This window comes from Setaria viridis, chromosome 2 (assembly GCF_005286985.2).
Source record: "Setaria viridis chromosome 2, Setaria_viridis_v4.0, whole genome shotgun sequence".
Taxonomy (NCBI): domain Eukaryota; kingdom Viridiplantae; phylum Streptophyta; class Magnoliopsida; order Poales; family Poaceae; genus Setaria; species Setaria viridis.
Genome location: NC_048264.2, coordinates 2,700,745 through 2,717,062, shown reverse-complemented (window position 1 = coordinate 2,717,062; position 16,318 = coordinate 2,700,745). Strand labels below are relative to the sequence as shown.

The window sequence follows — 16,318 nt, the reverse complement described above, 5'->3', positions numbered from 1 at the left end:
GTCCCCTTGTCCACGCAAAGCCGGACTCGCCCCACTGCAGAGCACCCTGCCCCCTGAACCAACCGATCCAACGGCCACCCTCAAATCCCGCACGCATCACGAGATCCATCCAGCTCAGCGCCCTACGCGCTCCCACTACCGCCGACGGCCGGGCCCCACCAGCCCCCATCCCGCGGCCATCACGCATTACTCGCACGTCCCGTCGTCCCAACCACCCCCACCGCCTCGCGGGCCCATGCTCCAGTGGGCCCGCTGACCAGTGGCCTCTGCTCTCTAGTGGGCCGCCACGCCCACGCCCTCCCCGCCGCCTACGTGGCCGGCCCGTTACTCCGCGCCCCGACCCGATGCCATTTTTACCCTCCGCGGTGAGGTGGTGGCGAGTGGCGACCCGTTCCTCAGTTTCCTCCTCTCGCTTTGGCCGCGAGTGAGCGCGAGCGGCCGCGTCGTCGTCTTCCTCGTCGCGATCACCGATCAAATCCACAGAAAACCAATTCGTTACGGCCGGGCTTCGATTCACCGCCACCCTTCCTCATCTCCTGCTGCCGCCTTTTATCCTCAGGCCGTAAAGCCCTAGCGGGGAGCAGTGCCGACCACCCGCGGAGGGCGGGGGATAACTGAGAGCCCGGGGTTGCTGAAGCGGCCGCTCCGGCTCCTTCCAATGGCGCGGATCCAGCCTGTAAGTGACTCCGGCGCGGCCGCGCTCGTGTGTTGGGATTTTATGTGGTGGTTCTGCTTCTGCCGTTCTGGGGGCTTGTGATGCTCGAATTGGTTGGTGCGGTTCGGGGGCGGGGATTGTTCGACGGTGCCATGCGGTGGTTCGTGGCTGCAGTTGGGGACGCTTCGCGGGTGTTTTTGCTAGGGTTTTGCCGCTCTTGGGAGAATCGAAGTAGATGCGCGAATCCAGTGGCTTCACAGCTTCTGTGCGTGCTCTGCTTTTTGGTAGGGGGGTGAATTGCTCTGCTCAGGGCTCACCTTGCAGTGTCCAGCAGTTCGCTGCTGTTGGTTACTCCGGAAATTTTTTTTACCGCAGCTGGTTGTTGGTGTGGCTGAGTGAAACGGTGAGAGGAATGGAACAGTTGTCAATAGTACTACCTGTTCCCGTCCTGCTACTGTCACTGTTTGGGTATTACTTCGCATCCTTCACCAGAGCTCGTCTGCCTTGCGTAATTTTTTACTGGATACTGGATAGTATAGTAACGGATTTGGTGTTTGATAACCAAAGGATTGATGCTACGGGTTAATATATTTGAGAACAGTGATGCATTTGAACAACTGGTATTCTATGTCGCTTAAACATTCAGCATTGAGCTGTACATTTTGGGTGTTATGCTGAAGCAAGTAGCATAAATGAGGTCTTCTTGTTTTTGTTTACATAAGTATCTCATAGGACATGTTAGGGGGTGGTAACATGCCTATCTGACACCTGCATCTTGTTAAGATCGGCTTGAGGCATCATCGACGTTTCTCTAAGCCCATTTGACTTTCTGAGAATTATTGTGTGGATAACATTGGTTATGGGTACTTCTTTCCCTTTGCATTGTTAGTTGCAAATTGCCTCTGGCAGATCTACTGTATATGTACCATCAGGAACTAAATTTTTAACCAAGATAGAAACTTGCATGGTTACGATACTAGTCTCATTTCCTATGAAATTAAGTATCCCTTGTTTTAATGAAAGCCATCGAGTTTATTTGCATCAACTCTAAATTCCTACTGCAGCAACTAGTTGGTGTTCTGAGTTTGCCATCAACTGCCTTATCTTATACAACATATATTGCAGGTTCTGGATGAAAGAATGGACCCATTTCTTGGTAGATTGACTAGAACTACCACCATTGACCAAACATGGTGCACTGCTCAGAATGGCCTGTCCTTGTTCAACGAGCCTCTCCCTGACACTAGGATTTCTTCTGCAGAGCTTAATTATGGTTTTATCAAGTTCAAGGATACAACTGCACCATCTAATAATGCAAACAACTTCGAACCATTTGCAACTGTAGTGTCAAGGTTGCATCAACACCTTCTGGATGCAAATGTTGAAGTTACTTATACAGAATACTTAGATTTGATGAAACTAGAAGTTGATCAGCAGCTTAATAAGCTCACCGAGGATATACGGGTCTTCAAAAGCTATGACTTGGCCCACAAATATGATGCAAACAGTTCATGCTCTACGGCATGCCATGTCGGGAAGTTGACTGAGATAGATGAGGGATTCAACAGCTTGAAGGTGCTGTTGGTTGTAGTTTTCCAACAAATTAGAGAGATGCTCACATTGGTCAATGCTTCAATCCATGATCTTCAGTGGGAGCATGAATTACAGCTAGAGGTTATTCGCATTATTATTGGAGACTGCATTAGAGGCCTTCAGGATGAGCTAGGGAGGAGGTTGCATGAACAAAGTTCCATAGTGAATAGTCTAAGAAAAAATTGGCAGGAAACTGTGGCTCAGTGTGCTTCCATCCGTGAAGACCTGATTGCTATTTCTGATATACTATTACCTTCAGAAGAAGAACCCCACATTCCCCTTTGTAGGCATGAAAGTTTGGGTAACTGGAACGACAGATGGAAGTTCAGCTTTTTCAGAAAGATAACACATCAGGATCACTCCCTATCTTCCTCTGAGCAAAACAAGAATTCTGCAACACAGAAATCTATATCTCTCAGTGAAGTTATTTCAGAAAAATCTGACTTCCGACATCTGAAGGGCATGCCTAGACAAGAAATGCTTAACTACTTCAGATCTGAGATCAGTAAATTAAGAAGGCTGCATGAGTTGGATTTGCAAGAGAAAACAGAAGAGCTGTTCAAATTCAAACGAGAGAAATGGTCATTGGCTCTTAAGTATGATGTAGAATTCGAGCCCTTACGGAAGAAATTCCCTGAGATCATTTTAAGATTTGACCAAATCATGTCCAATGGAATGGCAGCACCTACAATCTGCAGTGCTAGTGATGCACTTGATGAAAGGAGCAGATTGAATAGTAGAATTGATTCGCTGTACCGTGACAACCAGCATCTTCGATGTTTGCTTGCAGAGAAGACGAAGAATGTTCAGGAATTATCATGCCAGATATCTGATGCCAGTAGGAAAATGTCACTTCAATATTCTCTAGAAAAACAACTTTTGAGGCAAGTCAGCAACATTAAAGAAGAGTATGAGGATCTTTATGTCGAAAGCACTATCAGAGATGAAATTTACCAAACTGTTACAAGAAAATTGGTTGATAGTCATAGGAACATCTTGGAAGATACTGCTCAAAATTTTCATGCAAAGCTGTCCTCACTTGAAGCTGCACTCTCAGAAAAGGACAAGGCGTTGTCTTTATCTAATGAAGAAAACCAGAAGTTAAAGGAAAAATTGTCAATACTAGAAAAAGAGCATTTCGTCCAAAATAATCAGCAAGATCTAGAGCTAACCAAGCAAGAGAGTGAGGAAATGGTACTCCGTGATATTGAGATGGAGACTCATGTGGCGCCACAAAGACCATATGAGATTTCTGATCAGGATATGCAGTATGAGGAGCTCATTAACCTGAATCAGACTTTAGAGATTGCCTCAACCACCTTAAAAGAAGTTGAAACAAAAAAATTGGATTATAGTGATATCCTAGGTAAAAGAGAGCAAGAAAAGCAGCTAGACTGCATTATGGTATCAATCATGGATTTGTCAAAAGAATTTGTGGAGATTGAACATAAAATGTCAGAAGATATAAAAGGAAATGACAAAAAGTATGTGCATCTATCTTCTCTCTCTCTCAGAGTTTAGCACTCAGTTCTTTCAGAACACAAAGCAACAGATTTCAGCATGTTTTGTTCATGATTGTGTGACATGATTAATGATTTTTTTAACCTAACAGCACTTATTGTTCGTTGAAAGTTCGGTGCAAAATAATGCCTGCAAAAATCCTTACTATGACTATAATTTGTAACATGATATTTCTTCCATATATAGTCAAAAGTAATTTTTTTTGTGGAGTAATCCATACACATTGATGCTAGCACAAACTGATAAGTGTGTTGCTAAATTCAGGACAGAAAATCTGAATGATCGATGCAACCATATGGTACAACAGGCCATCGTACTGACAAAGAAAGGTCTATGGTACAAGCAAATGCTTGACACAAGATGTTCTGAGCTCCGAAAAGCTGAATCTGAGGTATGTTTTCAAATATACTCAAATGAGATACTTCTTTGATTGTTCACTTACAGTTCTGCACAGAGTGATTTCTCTCTGTTGCAATTATGCACACAAACATTCAAGGATCTTTATTGAAGGCTCATGCTCATTCATGTGTCAAATAACTGCATTTATTAGCTAGGAGTTAGGAGTGTAGGCAATCAAGTTTGAGCAAGAGAGAATACTCTCAGCTCTTTTTATTCTTAAAAACATGGCAGATCAATTCGTGTTCTGCTAAGATGCATAGAATTGATTTGGTCCCTTCTGATCCCTTTTCATTTCTCCTGTTAGACATTTTGTTCACATTATAAAGCAATTATCATAGATATTTATTCAGAATGTTTCGTTCTTTATACTTTTAATGAGCTTAGGATTACTGACTGATAAGCAAGAAATTGTTAGTTAGACGTTTCTGATACGGTAGCATTCAAGTTAGTCACTGCTGATATGAACCCCTTCTGCTTTAGTATTTATTCATGTTAGGTTTTTGTTTGTGTACGCTTCTATTTGAACAACAAAACATGCATTCCAAATCCATGTTGCAACTTCTTTAAATGTTTTTTTTCTGTTTTATTCAGGTCGATATTTTGGGAAATAAGGTCAATGCACTCTTAAGCCTTGTTCAAAAGATATATGTAACTCTTGAGCACTACTCTCCTGTTTTTCAGCATCATCCTGTGGTAACTATCTCAAGTGCCCAATGTTACCTTTTCCTATCTTATATAGCTCTTCATCATTCTAAACCTTGAACTGGTGCTTCTTTTAAAGTCCTGTGCTTTCTTTTGTATTTTATCTATTATACTTGAGAGATCACAATAGGATTTTTTCTGTTCATAAAAGACGCTTGTACATGGTCTCTTATGATGAATCATTGATAGCCAGAAGAGCGATTCGTAACTAATGCTGTGTGTGCAGCTATTGGATGCTTTCTTGAAGACATGCAAGCTTGTTGCAGGCATAAGAAGCAGACAAAAAGAGGAATCAGAAGACACAACATAACTTGGAGCAGCTATGTGAGTTGGCACTTTGTTTATCAGTCATATATGAATACCTTCAAGCTGTATGTTTCATAGAAGCAAGGCTCCCACCCAGTTGGTTGAATTTCTAAAATTGCTAAATCTTCATTACAAAATTATTGTGATGTTAACTCCTATTATTTCATTTCTCATCGTGACTTTGTAACTCTTCTTTTGCTAACCGTCCATCACAAATTATATTGATTCCATTTCTTCATATCAGATCATGACTACATAACTTATATTAGAGGACAACAGAAGTAGTTAATCATAACCAGCTTAGTACACATTGTATTAACATCTCCTTATTGGAATCCTCCATCAGGAATACATATTTGTCACAGAATGTGTGTGCATGTATGACTCTCACCCTAGAAAACTTCAACACTATGCTTTATTGAATTTTTACGTTTCCATTAGAACAATTTTTTTATCAAGCGCATTTAATGGTTATTTCCTTATTGGTGCTTACAGCTGATTAACCTTTGTCATTTTACAGAAAATTAAGGTCCAGTATTAGTTGAGAGTAGCTTAAGGGCCAGTGGAGGTATTGATTTCATTGAGGAACAGCATACAGTCACAAGACTATGAGATCGATCCATGGCTAAATTGGCTCTGCAAATCTGCAGCCACAAAGAAGTTGATGTGGTCCATTGGACTGAATTTTGAAACCTTAGGGTATGAACGTCAATGCAATTGCACTGCAATATATTTCTAGATTGTAGTGATGAGCTTGACTAAACATCATTTTGTATGGATGCAGCTGTACTTTCACTGCTCACTCCGCAGACGATTTGATAGAGTCACGTCCTTGATGGTGTATATAGGAAGTGATACACATCCTAATGTATAAATTATGATAGTTCACAATCTGCGAGGGTGATAGCGTTTTTGTCAGCAGCCTGTATAGTAATGATTTTGCTTGTATACAAGCCATAGTCATATTGTAAGCATTCACTACTTCAAGATATCTTTACTAGATTATAAATCTTATAAATTTTGTAGCCCTGGTTTGTACTAATAATCTTATGAGCATGTACAGAATATTCTTATGTACTACATGTGTTCACTTTCAAGGAATCAAATCTTTGCAGGGCCAATAAATTTATTTTGGATACAGAGTTATCTCAACAGGCTTGATCCAAATTTACGATAAAAATTCCATTTGTTTTTCAAAAAGTTATTGAAATTCCATGGTGATTGAGCATCTGAGCGATGTATGCATGGCTGACTGCTACAGCTGCTATGGCCATTGCTTAGTTGTTTGCATGAGCAATAGGTGACTGAAACTGTGGTAAGTGTGGTAGCTTTGCTTACTGCTATCTTCTAGAGCATCTATGTTTCTGTGCATGCTTTGCTTGCTATAACAGTTTTGGTGACTGTCAAAATATACAGGAGCAAAGTCTCACATAAGCACAAATGCTTTCTTCCTTTTACTCTCCTTTTGCGGAGAAACTTCCATTAAACCAAATTTCTTGGTAAACCTTTTGTTTTCTGACAAGATTACAACCTTTTCAAGCAATCTGTTACAGCAAAAAAAAAAGGCTGAAGATTTGACGCTAACATAATATACAATAATGTATAGAAGGTTTCATTATTGAACATTTCTAATATCACCATCTAATTCGCTTGCTATAGCATTCCATGCTAATAATGCTGCACCAACTGCTGGTTCCACCTGCAGGTACAATCAGATTTAAGTTCATGAGTATTAATTTAGAAAATTTAGTAGTAGGATTTGAAGATGTGTCAGTTTTTAAACTGTGTTTATTTGATATTTTCAAGCGTATAGCCATATGCACAGCTCAATTATGCTTCCTCATGCCAATAAAATCTAATCCTACATATTTGATATTTCTTCCAGTGTTCAGGTACTTAGTTGTTGAAGATGGCATAATCTGAAGAATGTTTCTTAGATTCTGCTCACCTTGGGGTGTATTGGATAGGCACCTGGGTAATTCTTGGTAACACAATCTATCACTTCTTTCCCAATGTCCCACCTCTTGTTTGCCTCAAGGACTTTACCAACCATAACAAGTGGAAATGGATGTTTGCCATCTGCGACGGAGAAACATATTAAGAAATTCTTCCATGAAGTAGTCTCATAAATGGCTAAATGCAAGTTTGAGGGTCTTGTTTAGTTTTATATGACCACTGCTTTCTTTACAAAAAGTCACTTTTTTTCTACCAGAGATAAATTAATGTATGTATGTTGTACATGTATTCAGGGACAAAATCAGAGAGGACTGGTGTGTTACCTTCACCGCCAAGTTGAAGCCTTTGCACTACAGCCTTGACACTGGAAGCTAGTTCACCAACTGAATTATGTAGGATCTTGTTTGCCACCTCATCACCACTCTCAGCAGATTCTACCACAACCGGAAGAAGGTCAGCAATGCGGGCCCATGATTGGTCTTCGTATGTCCATCTGTTATTGGAAGAATGAAAAGGTAAGTAGAAGTTGTCATTTATGCTTTGTAACACAGACGCTATGTTTTTGTTGACTTGACCAAACGTAAAGCTACTGAATCACCTCACTTGTTTATGAATATGCTCCTTTACCTAAAGTAGGACCAGTAAGTAGTCAAAATAAATTAACCTATTAATTCATCTTTTGAAACTACCCCATATATAGATAATGTAATTCAGGCAGTGTGTAGGTCTGTTATCCGAACTACTGCAAATTGCCTTAGTTTAAGTTGACCCATGTCAATTTACTGAACAAACTATGCTAGTGACGAAATGTGCTCCTTCTACATGAACTGAAACTGATAGATCCACTAAGCAGAATTGGATTACCCTATCAATTCGTCTGGTGATGCTAGCCCAAGAAAGTCGAGGATGTTGTTCGTAAGCACCGTTTCAGGACCCCTGCCATCATAAGCTCTGACCACTGCTGTCATTGCCTGTGCAGAAATCCCATACCCACTGCATATGAATATGCCACATAAACAGGTCAAACAAATTCACCAATAGCAGCCACACAGAGACAGAGTAGATAGACAAGAATCCGCTTCCACAAACCAATTCAGTTCTCTTGTAAATGTTACTGTCATACATTAGAAAACATAATCCTCTTCACTCACCTGCCCCAGTCACCTAGAACCGGCCCTGCACCTGCTGCTCGGGCTTCCCTGCCATCACTGGTGAACCCATAAGCTATCGTCCCTGTCCCTGCAATCAGCACACATCCGTGGAGCTTGCCCATGGTTCCACTTGCTAATGCTGCCACCGCGTCGTTCTCGACAAATAGCTTGACATGGCTTGGAAAAATCTCCCTGAAATAAAAAAGAGAGGTGTTTGGTTACATTCAGTTTCAGAGTTTTACTACTGAAGCGAGACTGCAGTTTTCAGCTGACAACTGACTGAATTGGTTATGTTGGACGTGGACAGACCTGAGCCAATCCAGCATTCTCTCCTGATCGATTGGATGGTTTACGCCTGCTACGGCCAAACAGACGGCGCAGACGTTTGATCGTCTTCGGCGCGCCTTGAGCAGCGCCTGTGACATCACTCTCTCCAAGGTCTCCCTTGCCCTGTCCTCTGACCAATCCGAACAAGAAAAAGGAAACAGCAACTTTTTTTACTACTTGTGCATCTTTTTTAACCAACAAAGAAACTTCCACAGAATTGTTTACTTGATCACTGATGATCAGTGAGTGAGTGCAGATGGTGTTACCTCCGACGGAGTTGTGGTTGGAGCAGCCTGCGACGGTGCGGGAGAGGACGGGGAGCGGGTCGTTGAATGGCATGGCGGCGGGGATGCAGACGCAGACGGTGTTGCTGGCGCCGCCGTCGACGCCGAGGATGACGCTGCCCATGCGCGGGCTCTGGCACTCCTCCACGTCCCACATGTCCCGCCCCGTGTGCCGCTGCATCCTCAACAACACTACTCCTGCTTTGACACTCGAAAGAGAAGGACGACGACGACCCTGCCTGAACAAGAAGAAGAAGAAGAAGAGCCTTCTGATGAGGAATCTTGTCCGGGTACCAACTGCTAGCCTGCAGCTGAGGTGAGCTTTCGCTCCATATATATGTACGTATTTGGTGCGCGCCGTGGATGTCTAGTCGAGGCGAAAGGGACGCGGAGGAAGACGACGGGCGCGGGGAGACGAAAGGGAGGAGGGCGGCTGTCCGCACGCGCGTCCATTGGCGAGACGGCCGAGTTGTTTACTCTGTTGCGCCGGAGGTCCCTGCGCGCGGCTCCAACCTGCTTGCGTTTGTTTTGCTTGCTTGTCACTTGGTTTACGGCTGGCTGGCTCGTGTTACTGCCGTTATCCTCGGGGCTACGTGCTGGTGTTACTGACAGCACTGGTAAGAACTCGATCGTGCAATGTTTTGGTCTCGAAACTCTGGATGTCAATTTGCTGAGCGCTTTTGTGGTATCGACTGCAGGTTTTGTACTTTGTGTGTTGGCAGCTGCGTTTCCTTGATCACACGTGTGGAGATATTACAATAACTTTCCTTGGTAAAAACTAAATCCTATCTTAGTGTACTCTGTTAGCTTCATCTTGCATCAAATCCAAGTACTACTCTGAAACTTGTGACAGTTATCCCAAGCTTGTGGTGACTTTCTCTGAAACTTATCCTTGATGCAGTTCTTGCTAGCAGGCCAGGTGCACAGTTTCAGTGCGGCTGCTGCTGCCTTGATCATTAAAACAGCACGTTCAGAACCCCCAAGTTGAAAGTAAACCCATTTGTGCTCCAAATGTCAAGCGTCTGCAGGCGGGGTTCAACGCTCGTTTACTCTCTCTTGTCACGCCATGGGGTTATTTGTTTGATTTGATCCCTCGAAGACCTCTTCTCCTGCCACATGGCTCAACTACGGTGACGGAGAGGTAAACGACGTTCAGAAGAAGACATTGGACTGATGACATTGGAAAACTCTTGGCGATCTGAAATCTCGCCATCGTTTTTGGATATAGGTGTTGACTGTTGACGACCTGATGCATGCCCATCCAAATGGAAATAGCTCCATCGCTAACGCATGCTTCCTCGGTTGGTTGCTCTCTTGCTCTCTCTTATGCCTGTGCTGTGCTGCCATCTTTCGGAAGGGGTTGGGCCTGCAGCTGCCACCAACATGCATGCATGCATGCATGGAGCAGAAAGCTGACACCAACGCGCATTACCCGGCCTGTACGTGATCAATCATGCCGGAGCCTTGCTCGCACAGGCCCGGTCCACTCCAGAGCTGCGGGCACCGCCGCGGCCGCACCGTGTCCGTGTGCGTCCTTGGCGTCGGGCGCAGTCCTCACGGTCAGCGCCTCAGCGGCCAGTCGGTCACCCACTAGTCCGCCCGCAGTCCACGGTGGCTTTACACCGCTTTTTTTATATAAAAAAACTGATTTTTCTTCGCAAGAATGCTTTTCAAGCCAAATGTCTCGTTGGTTGAGACTTGAGACTTGAGATACTCCCTCTGGGAAATAATGCAACTCTATCATTCTTCACACAAACTAATAAATAAGCAAGATGACGTATGCACTCCTGCTCCAATAATATTTTAAATGGAAGATAGTCTCAAGCATCAGCTCACTCGAAGAAGTTACTAGAAAATTTTTATAGGCACTTAGCTAGCACCAACTCATAACTTAAATAACATGTGCACCCACGCTACTATGACAGGCTAGAGTTGCATTCTTTTTTGGATAACTTTTTAATTCTAGAATTGCATTCTTTTCTGGATGGTGGGATTGAACAAGTGTTCAAGTCCAACCGATTTCGTTGACGGAGGCGCGGCGGCGGCAGCCTTGCTTGGTTTTTGGTGGGCTCTCACTGGTTCCCTTGGCTTTTGGCAAATGGCAGCGAGCACGCAGCACGCTGGTTGGTCGCTGCTGCATCACAGCTGGGATGTGAGATCTCATCTGAGCTTACCCCGCCGCATTCATCCGTGCGTTCGTGCCGTACGTCGTGTTGACGCCCAGGCACCGGCGCAGGAAAAATGGGGGCAGAGGCTCCCTCCTCCCTGCTTCCTCCCTCCGTGGTCACCCAGCCACAAGTCCACAGCCATGGCGTACGTACGCAGTCACCCCCTAGTCCACCCACGGTCCACAGCCACCGCCACCGCACGGGTGGCCCCACTCTGGCAGTGCCAGTGCCGCTGATGAATCGCCCCCCGCCGCCGCGTCATCACTCGTTGATCACATGCGCTCCCTGACGTACTCCCTCGCGATCATTCTCACTCGCGATCATTCTGACTCCGTGAGGGGAAAGTACATTGATGTCATCTAATAGACGGTCTCATATATTGACACGTAATCTTGAGACGATTTAACAGGCAACCTATACAATGGGTTGTCCTAAGAGTTGTCTGGTAGTAGTATATAATTCCTTAATTTGTGCATAAGAAAAATAAAATATTATAAGTTGCATGGTAACAATAACTCGTACAATGGTTGTTAAGTTGTCTCGTAGTCCTACAATTTAGCTCATGAGGTGGTTGTTTCGCGAAGCAAAGACCTCTTTCTCTCTCCTCGCTCTCTCTCCTCCACATCATCAAAAATCCTACGTGCCACTGCATGAGATGACCTATGAGACCGTTGGCTGACGTGTAGCAATGTAATTGCCCTGATAATTGAAACATAATCAACTTTAATAAATTATATTAATATTTATGATACATAATTAGTACCATCAGATCGTTGAATAAATTTATTTAAAAATATAAATGTTAAGGAACAAAAGTGAGTAGATACCAGTGACATCGCACGCGCTCTCGCTGCTCGTAGACCCAAAAGATTCCCTCTGCCGATCCTCGGGTAACCTAACCCTCGCGCCGCTCCGTGTCCGCCGGCGACTCCACCTTACCGATCTTGGGTTATTCTAATCACTGGTGCTAATGGCATCCGCGCGGGATTTCCCTGCCACCTTTGCTTTGCTTGCTTCTCCCCCAGCGCTCCAAACGAGAGCGACAGCATCCGCGCTTGTCTGTTGCGACCCAAACATTACCAGTTTACCCGCACGCAACATGCTGGAATGGATGCATCGGCCTCGGAAAGCTAGCCCTCTGCCCAGGACAAACCGCCCATGCCCCGTTGCTTGCTTCAGATGCCATTTCCACAGCGCACACGCCTCACTGTTCCTGTACGTGCAGGTCTCCCCTCCCTTCGCCAGATTTTCCTGAATTATCGAGATTCTCATCACCGCCGAACGCCGATAGTGATACTGACACCCACGGGACCTGCCGACGGGACTGCATCACACTGTAGCAGAGGAGCTAGCGTCCGCGACCTTGCGTCTTGTCCCCGTCCGGCGGTCGGCGCCGCCGCGTCCAGGCCTTCCCCCCTGAGACAGCGGCATGTGCTCTCCCGGCCCCTCGCTTTCCAGCTCTACCATTTTTTAAACCCTTTTTCCTCACTCCATTGGACAGCTGCAAACCAATCAGCCTGACGCTGCGAGCTGCTGATGAAAATCAAATCCCTGGCCATCGCCCAGCTAGCCTACCAGCACCCTCATCAGCTCATCTGATCATCATCATCGTCTCCTTTCGTTTCACACAGGCGCAGAGGAGAGGAGCCCACACCTCATGTGGGAAGATTGCACGATCGGACCCGCCGGAATCGCGGATCTCTGATCGCCCACCGCTTCTTGCAGATATCCCTCGCTGTCTGTCCGCCTGCCATCCCCGATTAATCAATCAAACAGCCGCGCCGCGGGCCTGCTGCCGGCGCCGCACCGTGGGCGTGGCCTGCTCCTGAATCATCGCTTGCTTTTATTAGTAGCGGTATCAGTTTTCGTCTTCCCTCTCGGGTCCATCTCTATTCTCTAGTGTGAACTGAACTACTCTGAAGCTCGCCAAGGAGCTGCCATTTGTTGAGCAGAGCTCAACCTCGTCGGCAAATCCTCCGCTCTTAAGTTTCCCCGCTGTGACTCTTGTGTGGCGGCGGGATTGGTGGTTCCTCATTGTTTCTGCTTCTACTTCTTCTTGTGGCGGCGGCCGCGGCAGGCGCCCTTGTTCAATCCTGGTTCCTGCCGAGAGAGGAAGCTCCCCAATCCGTGCAGTGCGGGGATCGACGACGCGTCTTCAGAATCCGTCAGGTCAGTGGGAATCTCTTGCTTTCATTCACTCTTCTAGTTCGATTCAGAGCACATTTTTATTTGTTTCTGTTCTTCACCACCTTCTTTTCAAGTCCTGTTACTGATCTTGTTCTTCCATGATTGATACCGGTTCTCCCATTTCTTCTTCAATCTCTCTTCGCCAAGAGGATAATCCTCATTTGATACACTTGCAGGTTGCGGATTCTTGGCATTGGGGGAGATCCTGGTGATTCTGCTAGGGTTTAACCCTCAAAATTACGGACAAAGATGAGATCGTTTCGGTATCTGCTGCTGATTCTTGCGGTGTTCTTGATCCTGGATAGCGCCCGAGCACAATCCAAGCCGTTTCTGATCAACTGCGGCTCGGATTCCAGCACCGACGTCGACGGCCGGACATGGGTGGGGGACTTCCGTCCTGACGGCGGCAACTTCACCGTCACCTTACCAGGAGCCATTGCCCTGGCTCCAAAAGCTTCAGGTGGAGATGATTTCTATGAGGATCTCTACAGGACTGCCCGCGTCTTCAACGCGTCGTCCACCTACAAGTTCAGTGTGCCCCCCGGAAGCTACTTCCTTCGGCTCCATTTCAGTCAGCTGTTCAGCAATCTCAGTGCCAAGGAATCTGTTTTCGATGTCGCGGGGAATGGCCTGAAGCTGCTGTCCAAGTTCAGTGTCCCTGGGGAGGTCTACCAGAGGAACTCCAAGATCAACTCCACCAGCAACGTCATTGTGAAGGAGTACCTTCTGAATGTCACCTCCGGGAAGCTGGAGGTTGAGTTTGCTCCTGATGATGGGTCATTTGCCTTCATCAATGCCATGGAGGTGGTGCCTGTGCCCGGCAACTCGGTCTTCGATTCGGTTAACAAGGTGGGTGGTGTTGGGGTGAAAGGCCCTTTCAGCCTTGGGGACAGTGGCATCGAAACCATGTATAGGGTGTGTGTGGGAGGTGGCAAGATTGAGAGGAAGGAGGATCCTCGCTTATGGAGGAAGTGGGATTCGGATGAGCATTACATATTCTCTCTGAATGCTGCTCATAGCATCAAAAATACATCCAACATAAGCTATGTGTCAAGTGATGATTTGACTTCTGCGCCTCTAAGGCTCTATGAGACCGCCAGGGTAACGGAGGAGACTTTTGTTGTGGATAAGAAGTTCAATGTGTCATGGAGGTTCAATGTAGACCCTGGCTTTGATTACTTGGTCCGGCTGCATTTTTGTGAGCTTGAGTATGAAAAGGCGGAGCAGCGCAAATTCAAGATCTACATCAATAGCAAGACTGCTGCAGAGAACTATGATGTGTTTGCTAAAGCTGGGGGCAAGAACAAGGCTTTTCATGAGGACTTTCTTGATGATGCCTCCTCGGACACACTTTGGGTTCAGTTGGGTTCCGAGTCCTCTGCAACAAGCGCTGCAGCTAGTGATGCACTTTTGAATGGCATGGAAATCTTTAAGGTCAGCCGGGATGGAAATCTTGGCCATCCAACAATTAGAATTGGGGGTATGAATGGTGGCATGGTGAAGCCAAAGCGTAGCCCCAAGTGGGTACTAATTGGTGCTGCTGCTGGTTTGGTGATTTTTATCTCAATTGCTGGTGCTGTTTATTTCTGCTTTTATCTGCGACGGAAGAATAATATTCCAGCTAACATGACCAAGGACAACCCTCCGGCTACACCAATGGCTACTAATGCTCGTGCCTCCCTGACTCTTCGCACAACTGGAACATTTGGTAGCTGCAGGATGGGCAGGCAATTCAGTATTGCAGAAATCAAAGCAGCCACCATGAACTTTGATGAGTCTTTGGTGATTGGAATTGGAGGTTTTGGCAAAGTCTACAAGGGTGAAACTGAAAATGGCACCCCAGTGGCAATTAAGAGGGGGCATGCACAATCTCAGCAGGGTGTGAAGGAATTTGAAACTGAGATCGAGATGCTCTCAAGGCTGCGACACCGGCACCTCGTGTCCTTGATTGGCTATTGTGATGAACAAAATGAGATGATCTTAGTTTATGAGCACATGGCAAATGGCACCTTGAGGAGCCACCTTTATGGAAGTGACCTTCCTGCTCTGACATGGAAGCAAAGGCTTGAAATCTGCATTGGTGCGGCAAGAGGGCTTTACTACCTTCACACTGGACTTGACAGGGGCATAATTCACAGGGATGTTAAGACTACCAATATTTTGCTAGATGACAATTTTGTTGCAAAGATGGCAGATTTTGGTATTTCAAAAGATGGTCCATTGGATCATACTCATGTTAGTACTGCTGTGAAGGGGAGTTTTGGTTACCTTGATCCAGAGTACTTTATGAGACAACAGTTAACTCAGAGTTCAGATGTGTACTCTTTTGGTGTGGTGCTGCTTGAAGTGTTATGTGCTCGGCCAGTCATCAACCCGACCTTGCCAAGGGATCAGATAAACCTTCCTGAGTGGGCTCTTAAGTGGAAAAGACAGAACTTGCTTGAGACCATAATTGATCCTCGATTAGGTGGAAATTACACGCTGGACTCTGTCAAGCAATTCAGTGAGATAGCAGAAAAATGCCTTGCAGATGAGGGGAGGAGCCGGCCATCAATGGGTGAAGTACTGTGGCACCTAGAGAATGCTTTGCAGTTGCACCAAGCGTATTTGCAAACTGCAACTGCTGATGGTCTATCAGGACCTGAACTGAAGCTCTCTGATGCATCCACTAATATACGGTGCATCGAAGAAGTAGAAGAATCTGCTCATTCAGACTGTCAGGATGCAGACGGGGAATCAGTTGATATCAGAATTGAGGTGCCGGAGACTGTTTGAATTGCTGATCTCAATCAACTGAATAGGGTGTGTGTCCAATTAACAACGTGCTCAGCTGCACTGCCATCTGCAGTACTGTAAAACCATATATGGTTGCCCCAACAATATACTGAAATTATTTTTTCTTCAGTGGGGTTGATTCTTTCTTTTCTTTTCACTTGTTGTGCTGATGTAGAAAGTGCTAAATTATGTCAATTCGATTTATTCTTTTGTAATACTCTGGAATGAAATGCAATGCTAAGCATTACTTGGGAGATTTGTGCATGGAAATTAATCGTTCTATTCTTTCATGGA

General features: G+C 45.4%; 3 protein-coding genes and 1 long non-coding RNA gene across 5 annotated transcripts; 3 read left to right on the top strand and 1 right to left on the bottom strand.

Moving 5' to 3' along the window:
- Positions 1–361: 361 nt before the first annotated feature.
- LOC117845044 (WPP domain-associated protein) lies at positions 362–6,273 on the top strand. The gene is made up of 7 exons (XM_034725916.2): positions 362–676; positions 1,781–3,732; positions 4,034–4,160; positions 4,760–4,861; positions 5,097–5,194; positions 5,697–5,875; positions 5,961–6,273. Exons 1-5 carry the CDS (start codon positions 659–661, stop codon positions 5,178–5,180), a joined length of 2,283 nt encoding a protein of 760 aa, XP_034581807.1. The 5' UTR covers positions 362–658; the 3' UTR covers positions 5,181–5,194; positions 5,697–5,875; positions 5,961–6,273.
- Positions 6,274–6,608: 335 nt separating this feature from the next.
- Positions 6,609–9,075, bottom strand: LOC117845045 (uncharacterized). 2 transcript variants are annotated; one of them, XM_034725917.2, is made up of 7 exons: positions 8,877–9,075; positions 8,593–8,740; positions 8,284–8,475; positions 7,997–8,125; positions 7,456–7,625; positions 7,125–7,255; positions 6,609–6,875 (listed from the first exon to the last, which is right to left on the bottom strand). In XM_034725917.2, exons 1-7 carry the CDS (start codon positions 9,073–9,075, stop codon positions 6,792–6,794), a joined length of 1,053 nt encoding a protein of 350 aa, XP_034581808.1. In that variant the 3' UTR covers positions 6,609–6,791. The 2 variants fall into 2 exon arrangements, with proteins under 2 accessions (XP_034581808.1, XP_034581809.1); XM_034725918.2 differs by having other exon boundaries at positions 7,148–7,255.
- A 279-nt stretch (positions 9,076–9,354) lies between these two features.
- LOC140222028 (uncharacterized) lies at positions 9,355–10,545 on the top strand. Its single transcript, XR_011897523.1, has 3 exons — positions 9,355–9,511; positions 9,593–9,665; positions 9,796–10,545. It is a non-coding gene; the product is annotated as an uncharacterized lncRNA (long non-coding RNA).
- A 1,700-nt stretch (positions 10,546–12,245) lies between these two features.
- On the top strand, positions 12,246–16,288 carry LOC117845878 (probable receptor-like protein kinase At1g30570). Its single transcript, XM_034726958.2, has 2 exons — positions 12,246–13,231; positions 13,426–16,288. The coding sequence occupies exon 2, from the start codon at positions 13,499–13,501 to the stop codon at positions 16,022–16,024; it is 2,526 nt and encodes an 841-aa protein (XP_034582849.1). The 5' UTR covers positions 12,246–13,231; positions 13,426–13,498; the 3' UTR covers positions 16,025–16,288.
- The last annotated feature ends 30 nt before the right edge of the window (positions 16,289–16,318 follow it).

Excerpts from the sequence above, each read along its gene's own strand:
- LOC117845878 (XM_034726958.2), top strand. The coding sequence starts at position 13,499 with ATGAGATCGTTTCGGTATCTGCTGCTGATTCTTGCGGTGTTCTTGATC.
- LOC117845045 (XM_034725917.2), bottom strand. The coding sequence starts at position 9,075 with ATGCAGCGGCACACGGGGCGGGACATGTGGGACGTGGAGGAGTGCCAG. Across the intron at positions 7,626-7,996 it reads TCACCAGACGAATTGATAGG|ATGGACATACGAAGACCAAT; the intron begins GTAATCCAATTC and ends TTCCAATAACAG. Across the intron at positions 6,876-7,124 it reads CCTATCCAATACACCCCAAG|GTGGAACCAGCAGTTGGTGC; the intron begins GTGAGCAGAATC and ends TTGTACCTGCAG.
- LOC117845044 (XM_034725916.2), top strand. Across the intron at positions 3,733-4,033 it reads ATAAAAGGAAATGACAAAAA|GACAGAAAATCTGAATGATC; the intron begins GTATGTGCATCT and ends TGCTAAATTCAG. Across the intron at positions 4,862-5,096 it reads TTTTTCAGCATCATCCTGTG|CTATTGGATGCTTTCTTGAA; the intron begins GTAACTATCTCA and ends CTGTGTGTGCAG.